The sequence below is a fragment of the Lampetra planeri genome, chromosome 2 (genome assembly GCF_965212315.1).
Source record: "Lampetra planeri chromosome 2, kcLamPlan1.2.h2, whole genome shotgun sequence".
NCBI lineage: Eukaryota > Metazoa > Chordata > Hyperoartia > Petromyzontiformes > Petromyzontidae > Lampetra > Lampetra planeri.
Window position 1 is genome coordinate 14,227,849 of NC_136108.1, and position 16,196 is coordinate 14,244,044.

A 16,196-nucleotide genomic window follows, 5' to 3' on the forward strand; every position below is an offset into this window, starting at 1 on the left:
TCTGACTGGCGGCGGAGTGAGGGGAGCACGCGGCGCCGCGCAAGACCCCTCCCCCAGGGCGCCTGGACACGCCCCCACGCGCGTGACGACACACTTTCGTTTTTTAAAATTGTATTAAATAAATAAAAATTATTCATCACATTCACAAAAATACCCGTATTTAAAGTTGCGAATGAAACTACGATAATGTTGACAAAAAATTAACACTTAATAATGCGTTTCACATTTCGTGCGTGATGTCACTACTTGTTCTCATCGCGTTGGCTACCCATTGGTCGGTGTTGTGATCACGTGATCATGTCCGGGTGGGTTTTTTTTTTCTCGGAACACCCCCCTCGCGCTTCGGGGGGCTTGTGGCCGGACCACGTGACGCAAAGGGCGCGGGGGGGGGGCGCAGGCGGGCTGCAGGAGAGAGACACGTGACGCGAGGGGGGGCTATGGGTGAGAGACACGTGACGCGAGGGGGGGGCTATGGGTGAGAGACACGTGACGCTAAGGGCGCGGGGGGGGACGCGAGGGGGCTGTAGTAGAGAGACACGTGACGCGAAGGGGGGGCTATGGGTGAGAGACACGTGACGCTAAGGGCGGGAGGGGCAGGGTGTAACAAACACGTGGTGATGCGAAGAGCGGTGGCGCAGTGGTTAGCACGCTGCGCTTCAACACCAGTGACGATTATCTGAACCGGTCCTGTGCCTCCTCTAGGTCGACTCAGCCTCAAATGAGTACCGGGTGCGGTGTGTAAACATCGCCTTTAGGTAGACAAAGGCGGTAGGGCGTGGTGCTGGCTATCCCACCACCTTGTGTGCCGTGCCGGAATTGATTTGTGGTCGCTTAGAGCACTTTCCACAAACAGTCGGTTCAGGTTACACGGGGCGCAGGGTCAACGTGGCAGGAAAGTTACGCAACGGGATTCGTGTGCGAGTGGAAATTATGGGTTGTAAGGAGCGGTGGCGCAGCGCTTACGATAACCCGCCGACAAGACTTTGATTCCCGCGCACAGCCAACACCGGTGACGAATATCTGAATCAGTCCTGGGCCTCCCCTAGGTCCACCCAGCCTCAACTGATGAGTACCTGATGCGGCGTGTAAACATAGCCACAAAGAAGAAGAAAAAGTCAGCCAGACGTGGTTGCAGGCCACCCACCCAATATTTGTGTAACGCGATAAACGGGGTACTTGCCTGCACTAGCAGACATCCACCAGTAGGGTGTGATGTGTGGGCCACCAAAATTCCCCAGACCCCGGGTTGGGGGAAGATTCCAGGTCCCGCTGGAACTCGCTGGAAGGGATGGCGTGGCCAGGGGCGTGGGGACCCTGGCGGGTGTTTAAAAGCCAGACCCCTGACTGAAGGCCGGGCTTAGAGTAGGACCCTGGGGACCCCAGTCCCGTTGTCCTTCTAAGGGCCGGGCTGAGAGGGCTAGTGGTCAGAACCGTTGCCTTGGCTGGGTCGCATCGAGATAGCCTCCCCTAGGGACCCTAGCCGGAGGGATGAGTGTACGTGGTCCCGAGTAATCGGACACGATAGCCCGGAGGACATACCTCCCCAGGTAACGGGTGTAAGAGACCGTTACCCCTTTGTATTAAGGACCCTGTAAATTAGTGTTATGGAATAACAGTGTCGCCTCAACTACCGTCTCGTCCTTGGGCTCACTACATTTGTATCGTTCTGGCGTTCATTGGTGCTTGCCAACATCACTTAGCCCCAAGTCTGTTACGGCGATGTGTGTGGGGAGAGATCTTTGGAGATGATGGTTCACGTCAGGTGGCACTGAGTGAATTGTGGGGTTTAATACGAGCAGATTTCAGCCAATATTAAGATTTGTAAGCAAATAATTTTATAATGTAAAATTCTGAGCAACAATTGTCCATCTTACCTTCCAGAGTTTTGTGCATTGCTCGCAGGTGAAATGAGGTGCCCAGGGTTTGTCTTCATCCCAGACAGGCATGCCGGAATATGCCTTGTAGGCCTCGCACATCTTAGCAGATGCTTCCAAAGAGTACTTTTTCGCTCTTGTCTTGGTAAATTGGCCGCAGACATAGCAAAATGCGTCTGCCAGATGCTTGCAGCCTCTTGATGTCATCTCAGAAAAATGCAGATATGTATCCACTTGGGTAGCTGGATCTAAACTGAACTGGCGGGCTTAAGGCCCCTGTATTTATACTACTATTTATATTACTGGAACGTTCTAGAATGTTCTAGAAGTTAATCCAAGTTTACTCATCACTGAATCTCTCTGGAATGTTCTGGAAAATATGTAAATTTCAAAACATCACTGTCCTGGTCACAAAAGCAAAGTTTGTGGGGAATAATAGTAATTTTACTGTATTTTTTAGGCATAAGCACTTAGGAAATAACACTTACTACCCAGGAACAAAACTAAATAAATAAATGTTACACCACTGTTATTTACTCCATCTGTCGCAACGGTCAAGAGAAATTCAGACGTGTCGTTCAAGATTGACCCTTGCCCCCCACGCCCGCACCTTGTGAGTCCGCTGTCCCTCCAAGCCACATTGTCTTATCACAGCCAACCTAATCTGTAATTTGTGTTGCACGCCTGGCGTGATAGGCACCGTTGATACACTTTCGTGACACCAGTTTGACCCAATACCATACGTTTTAATACTTCAGTCACGTCACTAGATCACTATTGACACCACTTACACAGCTTTATATTCATGTACAACAACCCGGAACACCGCCCAGGTGTATATCAATCTAAATAGCCTTCTTTTGAAAAACAGCTCTTATTTGAAGTTGACAATGGTCCTGCAATCAATAAGCTATGGACAGAATTGCCCCGCCACATTAACATTGGATTTCTCTCACTGTGGATCAAGACCGGCAGCTAAGACTGGGTTTCATATTAACTTTTTTTAAGATACCGTAGTCGCGATTTGTAGGTGCAATTCAACATCCGTTTTCCATGTTGTCACGCGGGGGTGATGAAAGTTAAACTATAACCCCGCTGATAACTAACACGATAGGTAACCGTACTGCATTCTAGGTAATCAACCGGGCTGGCCAGATGCAATACAGGAGACCCTTGAATATTTCGGGGGTTACGTTCTTGTAAAGTGTGGCACGAAAGCGAAAATCGCGATATTCCATACTTAATCCTCACCTAAATAATGTGGTTAGGGACACGCCTAAAAATATACACAACATAATTGAAATAACTATTTATTGCAACCATACTCTGTGGGTGCCTCTTCAAAGCTTTCTAACTCAGAATGAAACATGCACTGCAGAGCTCTATACATCTGCCTTTCTCGAAAGGGGAGTCATGATAACTTTCGTTAAGATCTATTATATGATCCAATATGCGTGAAATGTACTGCAAAGTTGTGTTTCTTGTCGGGACTTACCTTGTGAACAACCGAGTACATGTATGAAAGGAACAGCCAAAACTCGGTGATAAATTAGCAAACCAGCATTACATTTTAATCCTTCCCAATGAGAGGACAACATCTCGGGGATCTTGTTATCGAACGCTGACGTTATTCATCATCAGCCATGATCACATTCATTTCTGATGATGACCTCTCAAAGTGGCTGTCTCACGCTCCTACGAATTAACGATCCATCTAATAGCCACATATGAGCTTACTTCATCACTCTATCCCCTCAGTGGACGTAATATCATGTGTTTTATTCCTTGTGTAATGAGAGAGCGCCACCTAAGGGAGGACGAGGGGTTGCATAGTCACTGCTGGGTCACTTATATCTAATCAGAAAGAAGGGTTCCATCTGGGCCAAAGGTAACGGGCGGAGCTGGTCCGTATGTACGGGAACCATCTGGAAGGTTCCACGAGGGGCGTGGCTAGAGGCGGAGCTTAGCTCCGCCGAGAGCAATATAAGGAGAGGCAAAGGACTCTTGGTCGGTGTGGGAAGCCTGGAGTCCGGACTGTATCATTGCCTATCTTTTCTCGCCACCGGCCACTTGGCGGGCTCTGCCAGCGAAGCCCTCTCTCCTCCCAGCGGCGAGTGTGGAGAGAGAGAGAGACGTGTCGCAATGGTGGACGAGGGAGTGCACGCGTTATGGCAAGGAGAGAACGAAGCCATCTGGAGAGAGAGAGAGCGGCCGTGCAGTCATTGTTAAATAAAAGACACAAGTCAACAGTCATCGTGGAAGTGCTTTATTACACTTGGTTGCAATTCCCGTGTTTGTTCTCTTATTTTTACAGTCATTTTCTACCCAAGCATTTTTCTTAATAGTCAATATATGATGTCATTAACGTGCATATATTCTTTAAAAATTCGGTACTTCTGAGGACAAATACATATTTTGTAATTTGAAAGCGAATTTCTTCTAAATATGAAACTCATTTCTTTAGAACTGCTTTTTGTGTTTAGTTTGTCCTTCCCCGTGCCTCCGATGAGCATGGTTAACTACGTACAGTGCGAAAGAAGTCCAACATATTGTACATACATACAAATTGGAAATATTTCCTTGTATTGTAATTAAGGAGTTTCGTTCGATTGCACCCAGGTGGGACGGGTTAATTGTGAACTCGCAATATTGCAACAAAGTTGACCAAGACTGTTATAACATCATGCTATTTTTTCTGGAAGATCTAACGACGAGAGGATTGTGTGCTGACTGATCCGTGGAAGCACTCTACGGTAGTTCCCATTTTTTTACGGTCATACTTCCCCTAATTACCACGAAATGACTCAAACACTCCCGGTGGTTCTTGACTAAAAGCACGTGGCCGATAAAAAAAGACAAAGATCCCCCGTATAGCCTCAGTAGACTTTTGGGAAAGTGCTGTTACCGCTCCACGCACAGGCGTGGTAGGTAGGCAACGTGCTTCCAGTGATGTGGTACGTGTGGCTCCCCAGGGCCACGAGGTTAAAGAATCATCGTGTGGTTTCCGAGCAACAACCTGTTGTTATCACTCAAAAGTCTGTTAAGGCTACCTAACCCCCCCCAAGAAATCTTTATTATGGATAATATGAATCGTGAAAGTATACGTGTTAAACTATACGGGGGGTCTTTGATAGGCCACATGCGGTTTGCGTGGCTCCCGAAGGCCACTTTAAATAACCAGAATGAGGTCCTGGAGTCATTTATATTATTTTCTAGGAAACCCTGGGTTTAAATATAATGATTTTTTCATGTGTTCATTTAATTTATGTCCTTAATTTTTACGTAATACAAAATATATTTAAAACATCCATCCTGCAATTCACCATTGTCAATCTACTTCTCATACAGTGTTGGTTATACACGTTGTTTGACCATACTTCACGACGCTGGTCAGTGCGAATTGGTGGAGAGGACCTATGATCGGTTGATACCTCACCGCTGACGTGTGGCAAATAATTTCACTTAAGATGCCGAGTCCTTGGTGCCAAATGCTCCTGCCCTCACTGCTCAGGGAATTTTTGTCATTTTTTATTACACGCTCTTATTTAACACTCTGTTGTTGTATCCTCAAATCTTGTAACTCAATTTTAACCCACTTCCCAATGTGGTATCGACTGCAAACTTGGTATACTTATGTCGTACTGATGACAATACTATATTCTATCATAAAAAATATATATTTGGAAACATTCTTTTTATATGTTATGTTTCGGCTTTAAATATTACTTATTTCCAATACAATTCATCAGTGGCATGTGGGAAGAAACCACACTACAGAATCCATAGAAAGCACAACACTCCACGCCCGATACAATAATTCCTTTCAGTATTTATGTACTGCTATCGCCTTCCTGGCCGTCTTGCAATCCAAGCTTACGACACCTGGATTTATGAATCACATCACTCAACATTACAACTGCATTTCGATTTAAAGCTTTCGTGACTGCAGGGATTCATCTTCTTGGTTCTTATATTATTTTATTATATTATTATATTATTTTATTATGTTTTATTTTTATTATTTTGTTACTTCCCTTCTACGTGACTTTACCGAAAGAACCAAGAAGATTACAACTGCACATAACCCACGCAGCAGAATCCCTAACTCACTTGAAAACATGTTTCACATGACTATTACATACTGACCTGGCTATGCTCTTTAAACTGGATTTGTTCAGGGTATTAATTTGCAATAAGCAAAAATCTATTCGCTGAAATGTCACCATTGTTAGATTATTTCAGGAATATACTCTACAGCACTGTCATCTGGATAACTCAAAATACATTCGCGTCGTGGAAAATACCTTACAGCGTATAATTTTATTTTTTACTATTTTTATTTGAGCAGGTAAGGTCCACTGAGCTTCATATCGCTCTTTTTCAAAAGCGACCTGGCCACAAATGACAGCTCAATGAAGTGGCTTACATTCGATTAGCAGATAATGTTACCATATAAAAGATTAAGTATTTCTAACAACCCATCGGTCCCACGACCTTCAGTGATTCAAAGAATGCAACCCAATGGACCGGTTTCGACATAACATGTGAATCTATCATCTTGCATACCAAGGCACACCTATACTAAAACAAGGTTGACCAGTGCAGGATTGGGGGAAAAAAACATTCAATTCAAACGAATGTGTATCTTCTTTCCGTGGTGAGCAACGCTATCAAAACGAATGGGGCGTGTCCAACAGTTGCGTAAGGTGCTTTGTTGACCTGAGAGATGTTTGGGTCGTGAGTCACCCGGGCACGAGGTCCCCAGGGGTGTGGAAAAAGACGCACGTGTCATCGATGTCGTCATAAGGCGCGTCGTGTGTATAAATCAGTCGAGAATCCACTATTCTGCAGAGAACTCTCACGTCTCTTGCCCTGTCTTCGTGTTCCTATTCGGTCGGTGCAGAAATGTCGAAGAGGAATCCAGACGACAACCAGTTGTATAGTTCTGCCGGTAGGTTACAAACACGATGCGCGTTGGGAGAAAAGTGTGTGGCTTTAAAAAAAAAACGTGTGGCCAAGCATTGCGTTATGTGTTCGTTTTGTGTTATAAGGCGATGTTGAGAATTCGAGTTGACATCTCACTTTTGCATACTGTGTACGACGTTTACTAATGCGTTGTGTAGTTTAAATCGTGTATTTTGTATTCTCAAACAAAAAAGTGGTTGCCTTTGTTATTCATTGTCATCGTCCGAAACACTTCCTGATGTATTTTAGTTGATAACGTTTGGCGTCTTAACAACAACAGCGATATGGGAACCTCATTTGCCAGTAAAAATAAAAGGTGTCAGTTTTGTTGCCAGATAGAAGGGTAAAAAAACAATTAGCAACAGCGATGTTTATGTATTTGCGTCCATCCGTGTAAACACTGTGTGGTGCGCGGTGGTAGTCGTGAGTCTTGTGAGTGGCGTCAGCTGAATCGTGAGCCCTGCGTCTAGTAAGTGATGAGTGACATACCGCTCTACGCAATCGTGGAATAATTATTGATGCAACATTTGCGATGCAAGTCGGTACATGGTAAATAGGTTTCACATCGGAATCCTACCGCCTAAATTAGCAGGGTTGGTAAATATGGATGGAGTGCCAATGTAAATTGAGTGGTTGGCTTCAGTTGCCTTTTGTTCATATGTAGATGACAGGTGAGTGTGGTAAGTGTCTGGTGTTAGGTATCAGATTAATGTTCGGTGCCAGGTGTGTCCGTGAGGAGGCAGAGGAACGACGCTCACAACAAAGAGCGGAGCGCTGGGCGGATAAAACGCAGCAAGTTTACACAGTAGGGGGCACATCTTGCCAGTCGTCTCAGTTCGTCAACCCATGGCGCCTTGGAGTCTGTCCCCGAGACCTCCTGTCAGCAGAGAACCTTGGACACTTATCGTGGCCTCAAAGTGCACCTAGCCTGGCACAGGCGCCGTGGGGACGTCACTGACACTTAGCGGCCAATGGCGGCTGTTGCCGTGTAAGGCACATAGTGACAGGGGTATGAAGCTTGTACATTTTAAAGTGTGCACACATTGTTTTCGTTCCAACCTTTGGTGTTATCTCCTCGTGCATGTACTGTGCTGGTGTGTTTACTTACTGCACCTTGCATACATCTGCTCACCTAACTTTGTTAAATGTATAAAAGGGGCTGAACAACTCCCATTTACCTGTGGTCCCGTTTTCTGATAAGTGGAAGTATTATTAATTGTCTACTCAAGGTTAAAGTGGATAAATCTGTGTGTATTTTCAGATCCTTCTAGCAGTGGAGTCGGTTGCTGTGGTTACCTGTTAATCGGACTTTCTTACCTTTTGATACTCATCACATTCCCAATCAGCATATGGATGTGTTTCAAGGTAAGTTATTTAAATGACATACAAACCATGGATACAGTGTTTAAGTATTGTATACATTTCATTTAAAACACTGAGCATCGTATGTTAGCTTTCATTTGGCTGCATTTTGTATGAAGCTTGGATTCATCAACTTGTGTAGAGTTTACAGTATAGAATAGGGGGCACAGTCCAAGCGGTTACATATTAAGACAAACCACTGGCTCACATAATCTGTTTATTGTAACTAAGTACAGACACAGTTTTCATCCAGACGTATGGGGAAGAGGCACGTATTAAACATTCTGCATGAACTTATGTTGACAGAAAACAAAGCAACACATCTTAACTACTCTTGAATCTTACACGACTACACACATGGTGACCTTGGAAAAAATTACCCCGTGCGTGTCTTGTGTTTTTCCTTTTTCTATCTTTATTAGATAGTGCAAGAATATGAAAGAGCCGTCATCTTCACACTAGGACGAATCAAACCAGGAGGCGCTAAGGGCCCAGGTAAATATTTTCATTATGACAGAGCAGAGTTTCTTGTTCTGTAAAGTCAAAAATTTTCAGCTTTTGTTACATTTTCTTTGTCAGTGACATATGTATTGATGTATACTGTACCTTATGTGGATGTGCACAGGTCTTTTTTGGATAGTACCTTGCACAGACAACTTCGTGAAGGTGGACATGAGGACAGTCAACTTTGACATCCCTCCTCAAGAGGTAAGGTGGTCTATGTGGACATGTTGTCAATCCACCGCTTACACCATATGGTTCATGGGGGTTATTTGACCATACTTCAACATGCTGGTCATTTTGGGTTGGTGAAGGCGGGAATCATATATGTGTGAGCATGTAAATATATTATAATGGATTAGCAGCACTGGCCTGCTGCCCACAATGCAGCTTCACAGTAGCCTATAACACCCCACAGTAGCCTATGATTTGTGATCACGCATCCAGGTACTGTCCAGTATCAACTCAACTTAGCTTCCAAGATCTCATCAAAGCAGATGTATGCCAGGTGAATCAGTCCGAGGTGGTGTGTAATGTACTTCTATGGATAATACATTACACATAGTTTCATATATAAGTCTTGCCTATAGCAATGGGTTATCCATAATACACAGGTTTTTTGGGTTATGGGTTACCTAGTGGGTTATATAGTAGCTTTTAACAGGTCAAACTCTGATGATGCAACTGATGTTTAGTAAAAAAAAATCGTTACAAATATTACCCTTTTTGAACTTTTAATTATTGACCATCTTTGTGCCGCAAGTATAAACCATATATGATTACTCACCCGTGTGCCCGTTTGCACTTCCCCACAGATTCTCACCAAGGACTCTGTGACAGTGAGTGTGGACGGCGTGGTGTACTACCGTGTACAGAACGCCATCCTGTCTGTGGCCAACATCACCAATGCCAACTCGGCCACACAGCTGCTTGCCCAGACCACGCTCCGAAATGTGCTGGGCACCAAGAACCTGTCCGAGATCCTTTCTGACCGGGAGGAGATCGCGCACACCATGCAGGTGGGTCTGCACAGATGCCTGTACAGTACTTTGTTTACTGTGGAGTGATTTTTTTCAACTGCGCAAGGTTTAGTAATGTGCAAGTGAAGACGTGCAATTTGTAAACTGAAATGAAATTTCATCATAAAAGCTTTTTGGGTGAGATCTCGCAAATATAAATGCATGGTTAACCCACCACCACCCGACACAGCCAATTAATAAGCTTTGTCACGTAATACAAATTATGTAATCTCACCAAAAAACCTTTATGAATAATATTGGCCGCGGAAGCCTATGTGTTAAACTGAAGTGAAATTGTAACTAAAATAACAATGGGGGTTGTGAGGATGGTACCTTGCCCAAGGTGTCAGCATGCCGAGCTATCCTCTGCTCCCAAGTGCAGGCGCGGTTTACGGCGATCAGACTTACAACAATCCATATTTATGACGTTTGTATAATGCCACCACGGATCGTTTACGATGCTGAAACTTGATTCAAGACGCATTTTCCAAGACATGACTCGGAACACATTTGAACAGTCTGGTTTCCGATGTGCCTTGGTGTGGAGCTTTTGTTATTCTCAAGTGTTTTTGTGGATTTTTCTCCCATTAATCCGTGTTAAATATGTCTGATAAAAGGAAAAAAACACATGGCAAGTGATGGTTCTACTGTTCCTATTGTCTATGGGAAAGTAGGGTCCAATTTACGACGTTCCAATTTACGACGGTGTTGCCAGGAACGCATTGTGTCGTAAACGCAGGGACCGCCTGTAGCTTAAATTAATTCCACCTCAGAAAACCATTAGTTACTGCTGATACTAACTTTGCATGTCTCTGTCTTAATGTTATATCGTTGTTTGCTCGTCTAAGAACTGTACATTGCCGGTGCAGTTTGGTTCTTCAGTGCTGTTTAGGACCATATGGTGAAACATTGTGCATTGCCATGCTGTGGTTTCTTTGGTTTTGCAGCTCACACTGGACGATGCTACAGACAACTGGGGAATAAAGTTGGAGAGAGTGGACATCAAGGACGTCAAGTTGCCCCACCAGCTCCAGCGGGCAATGGCAGCTGAGGCTGAGGCAACACGAGAGGCTAGAGCCAAGGTTTGTGTGTCTTTGTGAAAATGTTTATTACGATAGAAAATAAATATCCTGTGTGCAACATATCCACAATAATTTCATCTTGCTTCGCAACGCATGCTGGGTTTCTTGTTATATTTTATTTCAAAGAAACCTTTTTGAAAAGACGACCCGTGCGACTGGTGCATCTACGATGATAAAATGCAGTGGATCTTCAGTGAACCTACAGGATTTATAAATGTGTGAATAACCGAGAAGTGATGGAAGATTTAGCTTTAATTCAATCTTCCGCTGTCTTGGCTTGGTAATGTGAAAATCCTGTTATGTAATCGAGCACCACCCTATTTGATTTCGGCACTAGCCCTACAGTTAGCAGAAACACACCCTCGTGATTACAGTGTCTTGCACTTTGGCTGGGTTGCCATGAGTTACAGTCAGCACACTATGCTTAAATACAAATGATGAAGGTTATATTTTCATAATCAAGCACCCCAACAAAATAACGCAATGAAAAAACGCAGCATATAATAAGTAAATATTTTATGATGCTGAAAAAATTAAAGTGTACATTTTGCTTACTCAGTCCTCATCCCAACATGCATACATTGTTTGCATTTTCATCAGAGCAAAGCTTCTGTGTGGTAACCACCCCGATGCCACTCGCTGCAGGTGATTTCAGCGGAGGGAGAGATGCACGCATCGCGGGCGCTCAAGGAGGCGGCCCTGGTAATGGGGGAGGCCCCAGCAGCCTTGCAGCTCCGCTACCTGCAGACCCTCAATACCATTGCTGCCGAGAAGAACTCCACCATCATATTCCCACTGCCCATGGATCTGCTGCAGGGCATGGGAGCATCATGGAAGAAATGAGCCTTTCATCGAGATTCCAGGGAATGACACCCTGATCATAATTGTCAACCCTACTAATTTAAGTAGTAGGCTTCCGAGTTTTAAAATCTTGCTACTGCATACCGATGGTCAAAATTTATCATATCCATCTTGAAACATTTTTTTTACAAATCTTTGCTTTGAAAATCGATTGGCATCCAGTAAAACGGTTTAAGAATGTAAACCTTCCACTTAATTTGGTATGCCTGGCAAGTATGCCCCGAGGTTGTAATCAGCATTCAAGCAATTATGTGGCTGTGTGTTGACTTGGGGTCAACATTACAATGCATTAATTCATAAATAAATATTGATTCTTGCGCTATAAATGTGTGTCGATTAAGAACTATTTTTGCGTGTACATTTTTTTTATTAAATGCATGTGAACCCTGAGGCTGCGAGAAGTAGTTCCATTGACAATGTGAAATACATATTTTGTTGAGTTGTGATAAATTACATTCCTAATCTAGACTTTAAGTTTTCGTGACTGCAGGGATCCATACACTTTGGTTCTTTCGGTAAAGTCACGCAGCCTCCCACTCCCAGCCCTGCTCCCCCCCGCCCCCCCCCCCGGCATTTTTCCGTACTCGCCCTTTAATCCCTTCTAGCAGCGCTTCACTTGGCAGCGCCCCACTCCCTCTACCCCACACCCCCCTCTCTATCTCTCCTCCCTGGCTCCTCCCCCCCTCTCTGGCTCCACCTATATAGCCTCTTGTCACAGCAGCCCTTTTGCCCACTTCACCAATTGCTTTATTGCTGTGGTTGTCCCACCTGATGACGGACGCTTGTGTTGCGCCCAAAACGTCGTGATTTAATTTATTTTATTTTATATCTACGTGACTTTACCGAAAGAACCAAAGAGTATATTCCTAATGTTTATTGTTGGGGTTATGTTGGTACAGGAAGGTACGTGTAATTTTTTTTATATAAAAGTTAAAATATACTAATACAGACACTGCGAATTTTACGTTGTTTGGTTTTGTAACAAAGTTTATCTGTCAGCATATATTATTACATCAATGTTATATATTGCTTTTTCTGATTAAATATAAACAATGAAACGGCTGAGTCGTTGTTGGACTTTTTAGGCGAAACTAGCTGAGATGGAAAGGACAAAGCTGTTGAATGACTCGTGGAGTGTGCTAAGTTCAAGAAATAATTCTACAAATACAGAACTCCTATTATCCACGGGAGCTGTCGGGTCCGCAAAAGGTCCTATTTCCTGCGGCCGGTCTTTATCTCCGTGTTTGTCTCCGTGTCTATGTCGGTATCTGTGTGTCTCTGTCTTTATATCTCAGTTTTTTCTTGCGTTTCTCAGACAGCCAAAAGGAGATACATCCACCACCTGTTGAAGATTCATTACCTGCCATGTTTTCGCTGATACATGGAGTGACGTGGAAATTCCATCTGGGGGTTATCCGTGGGTATTAGGCATTGCTTCGCCTAAGACATTACTCCTATTATCCATAATTATTCTGAAGATAAGTTGTCCCACAGCAAATTCATACTATTTGCAAATCATTTTCCCCCGTGCAGTTAAGGAGAGAACATTTCCGGATAAACCTGCAAATGATAAGATCTGCAATATGGGTCACCCATTTAAAAATGGATAAGAGAAGATCTCCTTACTGCATACATCATCCACGTGATACGATTACGCAGCATTACCCATCTATGGCATGTTTTACTGTAGTAAACATGCTCTTTATTTTTCATATGCACAAATTCACGTGATGAAAATATACATAAATCTCGCCATATTAAATTTGTAAGTGCATCCATAAATTCAAATTGACGGTTTCATAAAAAAAATATTACACGGTTATAGTAAGCTTGAAAATACAGTGCATTGTACATTTGTGTACATATTGCTTTTTAACATAGTTATAACTGTAGGCTGCATGACACTTTAGCTGAGACGAGGTGATAGTGAAGAGCATTGCAGTATGTAGTCTGAAATGTCGTGGCACCAAAATATAAAAAGTGAAAATTCCATGTTTTGTAAAACCAAGTTTTTAACACTGTAATGTATGACTGTGCTGTGTGTGAGACGTAAGTGCACTTTAAGCTTTGTAGTCATTGAACCGTTACGAACTTACTTAAACACGGGATTTTCCAGCCCTAACCGCTATGTGAAAGTGCTGTCAGGGTAATGTAGCCATGATAATATTTGTCAACACACATTGGGAATGGCTCATGGAGCCCGCCAATGGGATGGCATGTGAACCGCACTGTATGGGGGTGCTTATGCCAAACATGAATATCAAGATGTATTTTGAACGTTCGCACCGTACGTAGCCAACCGTGGTAATTGGGAAGTGCAAGATGACTGAAGCCAACACACAAAGCACATGTGAAAAGGCTCACTGTTAGTGAATGTAAATGACCCTGGTCAGGACATATATCTAGAAAGGATGGCCGATGGATAAGACTGGTGACAAAATGACAACTAAAAATAAGGAACACAGCTTAGAGGAGAGCCACCGTAGAGGTCCTGTCCCAGAGGGAGACAGATTGTGGCATCAAAGGACCATGGAGGATGGCGACAGCGTGAGATGGCCTTCATTCAATAGTACATTGACCATGGCTGTTCATGATGAGCATTGTGTTATGAGCATGTCGATGTGCTTGTGTCGACATATAAAACTGCATGTGAAAAGGCTGATCAAGACTGGTGGTGACAAGACGAAAAAGCGCACTTAACGACAATTATAAAATGTTTCAATGCAAACAGGTTTTAAGGAATTGTAAGCAGCTATCTAATAAATGCAAATATAGTATTTGGGCATTCACCAGATTTGACGCAAGGGTGACGAATGAGATGCTGTATGTCAAAACTAGCCTAAGTGTCATTAAACGACTTCCATGACGATCTTGACTGGCGTCTTTTATTGATAGAATTCCTGCACAGCTCACTACAGCTCTCCCCGTATGTTTCCCTTCTCTCTACGGCCGGGGACGAGCCGTTCTCTCTGTTCCGCCGTTGAGGTTCGTCTCTCACTGCCCGATCCCATCGCTGGTTGGCGATGTGCCGGGTGGAGAGGCGAGCCTCAATGGGGTTCCGCCACGTGGTCGATGGCGAGGAGAGGCTTCTGCAGTGAGCCAGAGGTCGCAACCGGGTACCCGATACCCGTACCCTACCCGATACCCGGCTACCCGTACCCAGCCGGGTACGGGTAGCCGTTTGCGACAACTGGTGCGGCCGGGTACGGGTAGGCCGTGAGTCACTAGTGAGTAACCGTTTGTCACTCATTTCCCAACATCTTGTCTCTTCTCACAATTCAAGTTCCTAGAATAAACCCACCCGCGCCTGCAACATGGCTTCATCCCAGAGGTCGCAATCGGGTACCCGATACCCGTACCCTACCCGATACCCGGCTACCCGTACCCGGCCAGGTATCGGGTAGGGTACGGGTACCCATTTGCGACCCTGGTGCGGCCAGGTACGGGTAAGGAATCAAAACTCGTTTGCGACCTCTGGCAGTGACACAGTCCAGACTCGAGGATTCACACACCGACCTCGAGTCCTCCCCTGCCTCTGCTTATATTCCTCTAGCTCCACCTCTAGCCACGCCCCCTCTGGAAACCTTCCCGATGGTTCCCGCACGTTCCCCCTTTGACTCCGTCCATGACCCTTGGCCCAGATATATCCCCGCTTAGGATTGGATACCCGTTACCTGGTGGTGGCCGTGCGGTTACCCCTTGCTGCCCAATAGATGGCACTCTCATTACAAAAGGATTGCGTGTACTGAATTCAGCTGACGTTTTGCACACCCAGAAGGCCATTGGGTAGATGGGTGGTGTAGTTAAATGTTTCAATGTGAAGATATAGATATATGAAGAAAACATTATATGCTTATCGATTTTTTATTTATATACACTACAGCGATGCTAGTGATTACTGTACTTTGTGAAATATAAAATAGAGATTTGCAAACTGCCATACTCAGTCCACTGATAACAAACCCTGTATAGAGCACAGGGGAGCTAGTGAATTAATTAGATGTTTTTTGTATTCTTATTGTGGACGCGACTCCACCCCAAACAACTATCGTGCCACTGTCCATATCCGATGTCAGGATAATTCTCTTTTGGATAACCTTGTGACCCAACAGTGTATTTTACTCTTTATGGCTAGCCATCGAACAAAAACGGCCACTGCATCGCACACTTTCAGATCCACTTCTGCAACCTTCTGTAACGCTCATCGATAATAGAAAGTCACAAGAGCTATGCACTTTTACATCTATATTGAAAACTCATTTCTTGAGAACTGCTTTTTGTCTTTCGTTTTTTGTCCTTACCCCGCACCCATGACTAGTAATGGTTGGCTACGTATGGTGCGAAAGAAGTTCAACACAAATACACCACCTCCATCTTCACGCTGTATACCATGTGATCCTCCAAGAGTCCTTGTAGTCTCTCCTAGTCTGCTTCTCACAAGTCCACATTGGCTCCACGTGGCACTGGTGTCATGTGACTGTCACCACCTGATATCGTTGTCACATGTTTTTTTCCAAATGATGGCATCATCA

The 16,196-nt window shown here is 44.3% G+C and overlaps 1 protein-coding gene across 1 annotated transcript; it reads left to right on the forward strand.

Moving 5' to 3' along the window:
- The first annotated feature begins 6,668 nt into the window (after positions 1–6,668).
- On the forward strand, positions 6,669–11,990 carry LOC144728631 (stomatin-like). Its single transcript, XM_078608195.1, has 7 exons — positions 6,669–6,825; positions 8,101–8,204; positions 8,624–8,696; positions 8,827–8,909; positions 9,518–9,721; positions 10,669–10,803; positions 11,449–11,990. Exons 1-7 carry the CDS (start codon positions 6,780–6,782, stop codon positions 11,644–11,646), a joined length of 843 nt encoding a protein of 280 aa, XP_078464321.1. The 5' UTR covers positions 6,669–6,779; the 3' UTR covers positions 11,647–11,990.
- The last annotated feature ends 4,206 nt before the right edge of the window (positions 11,991–16,196 follow it).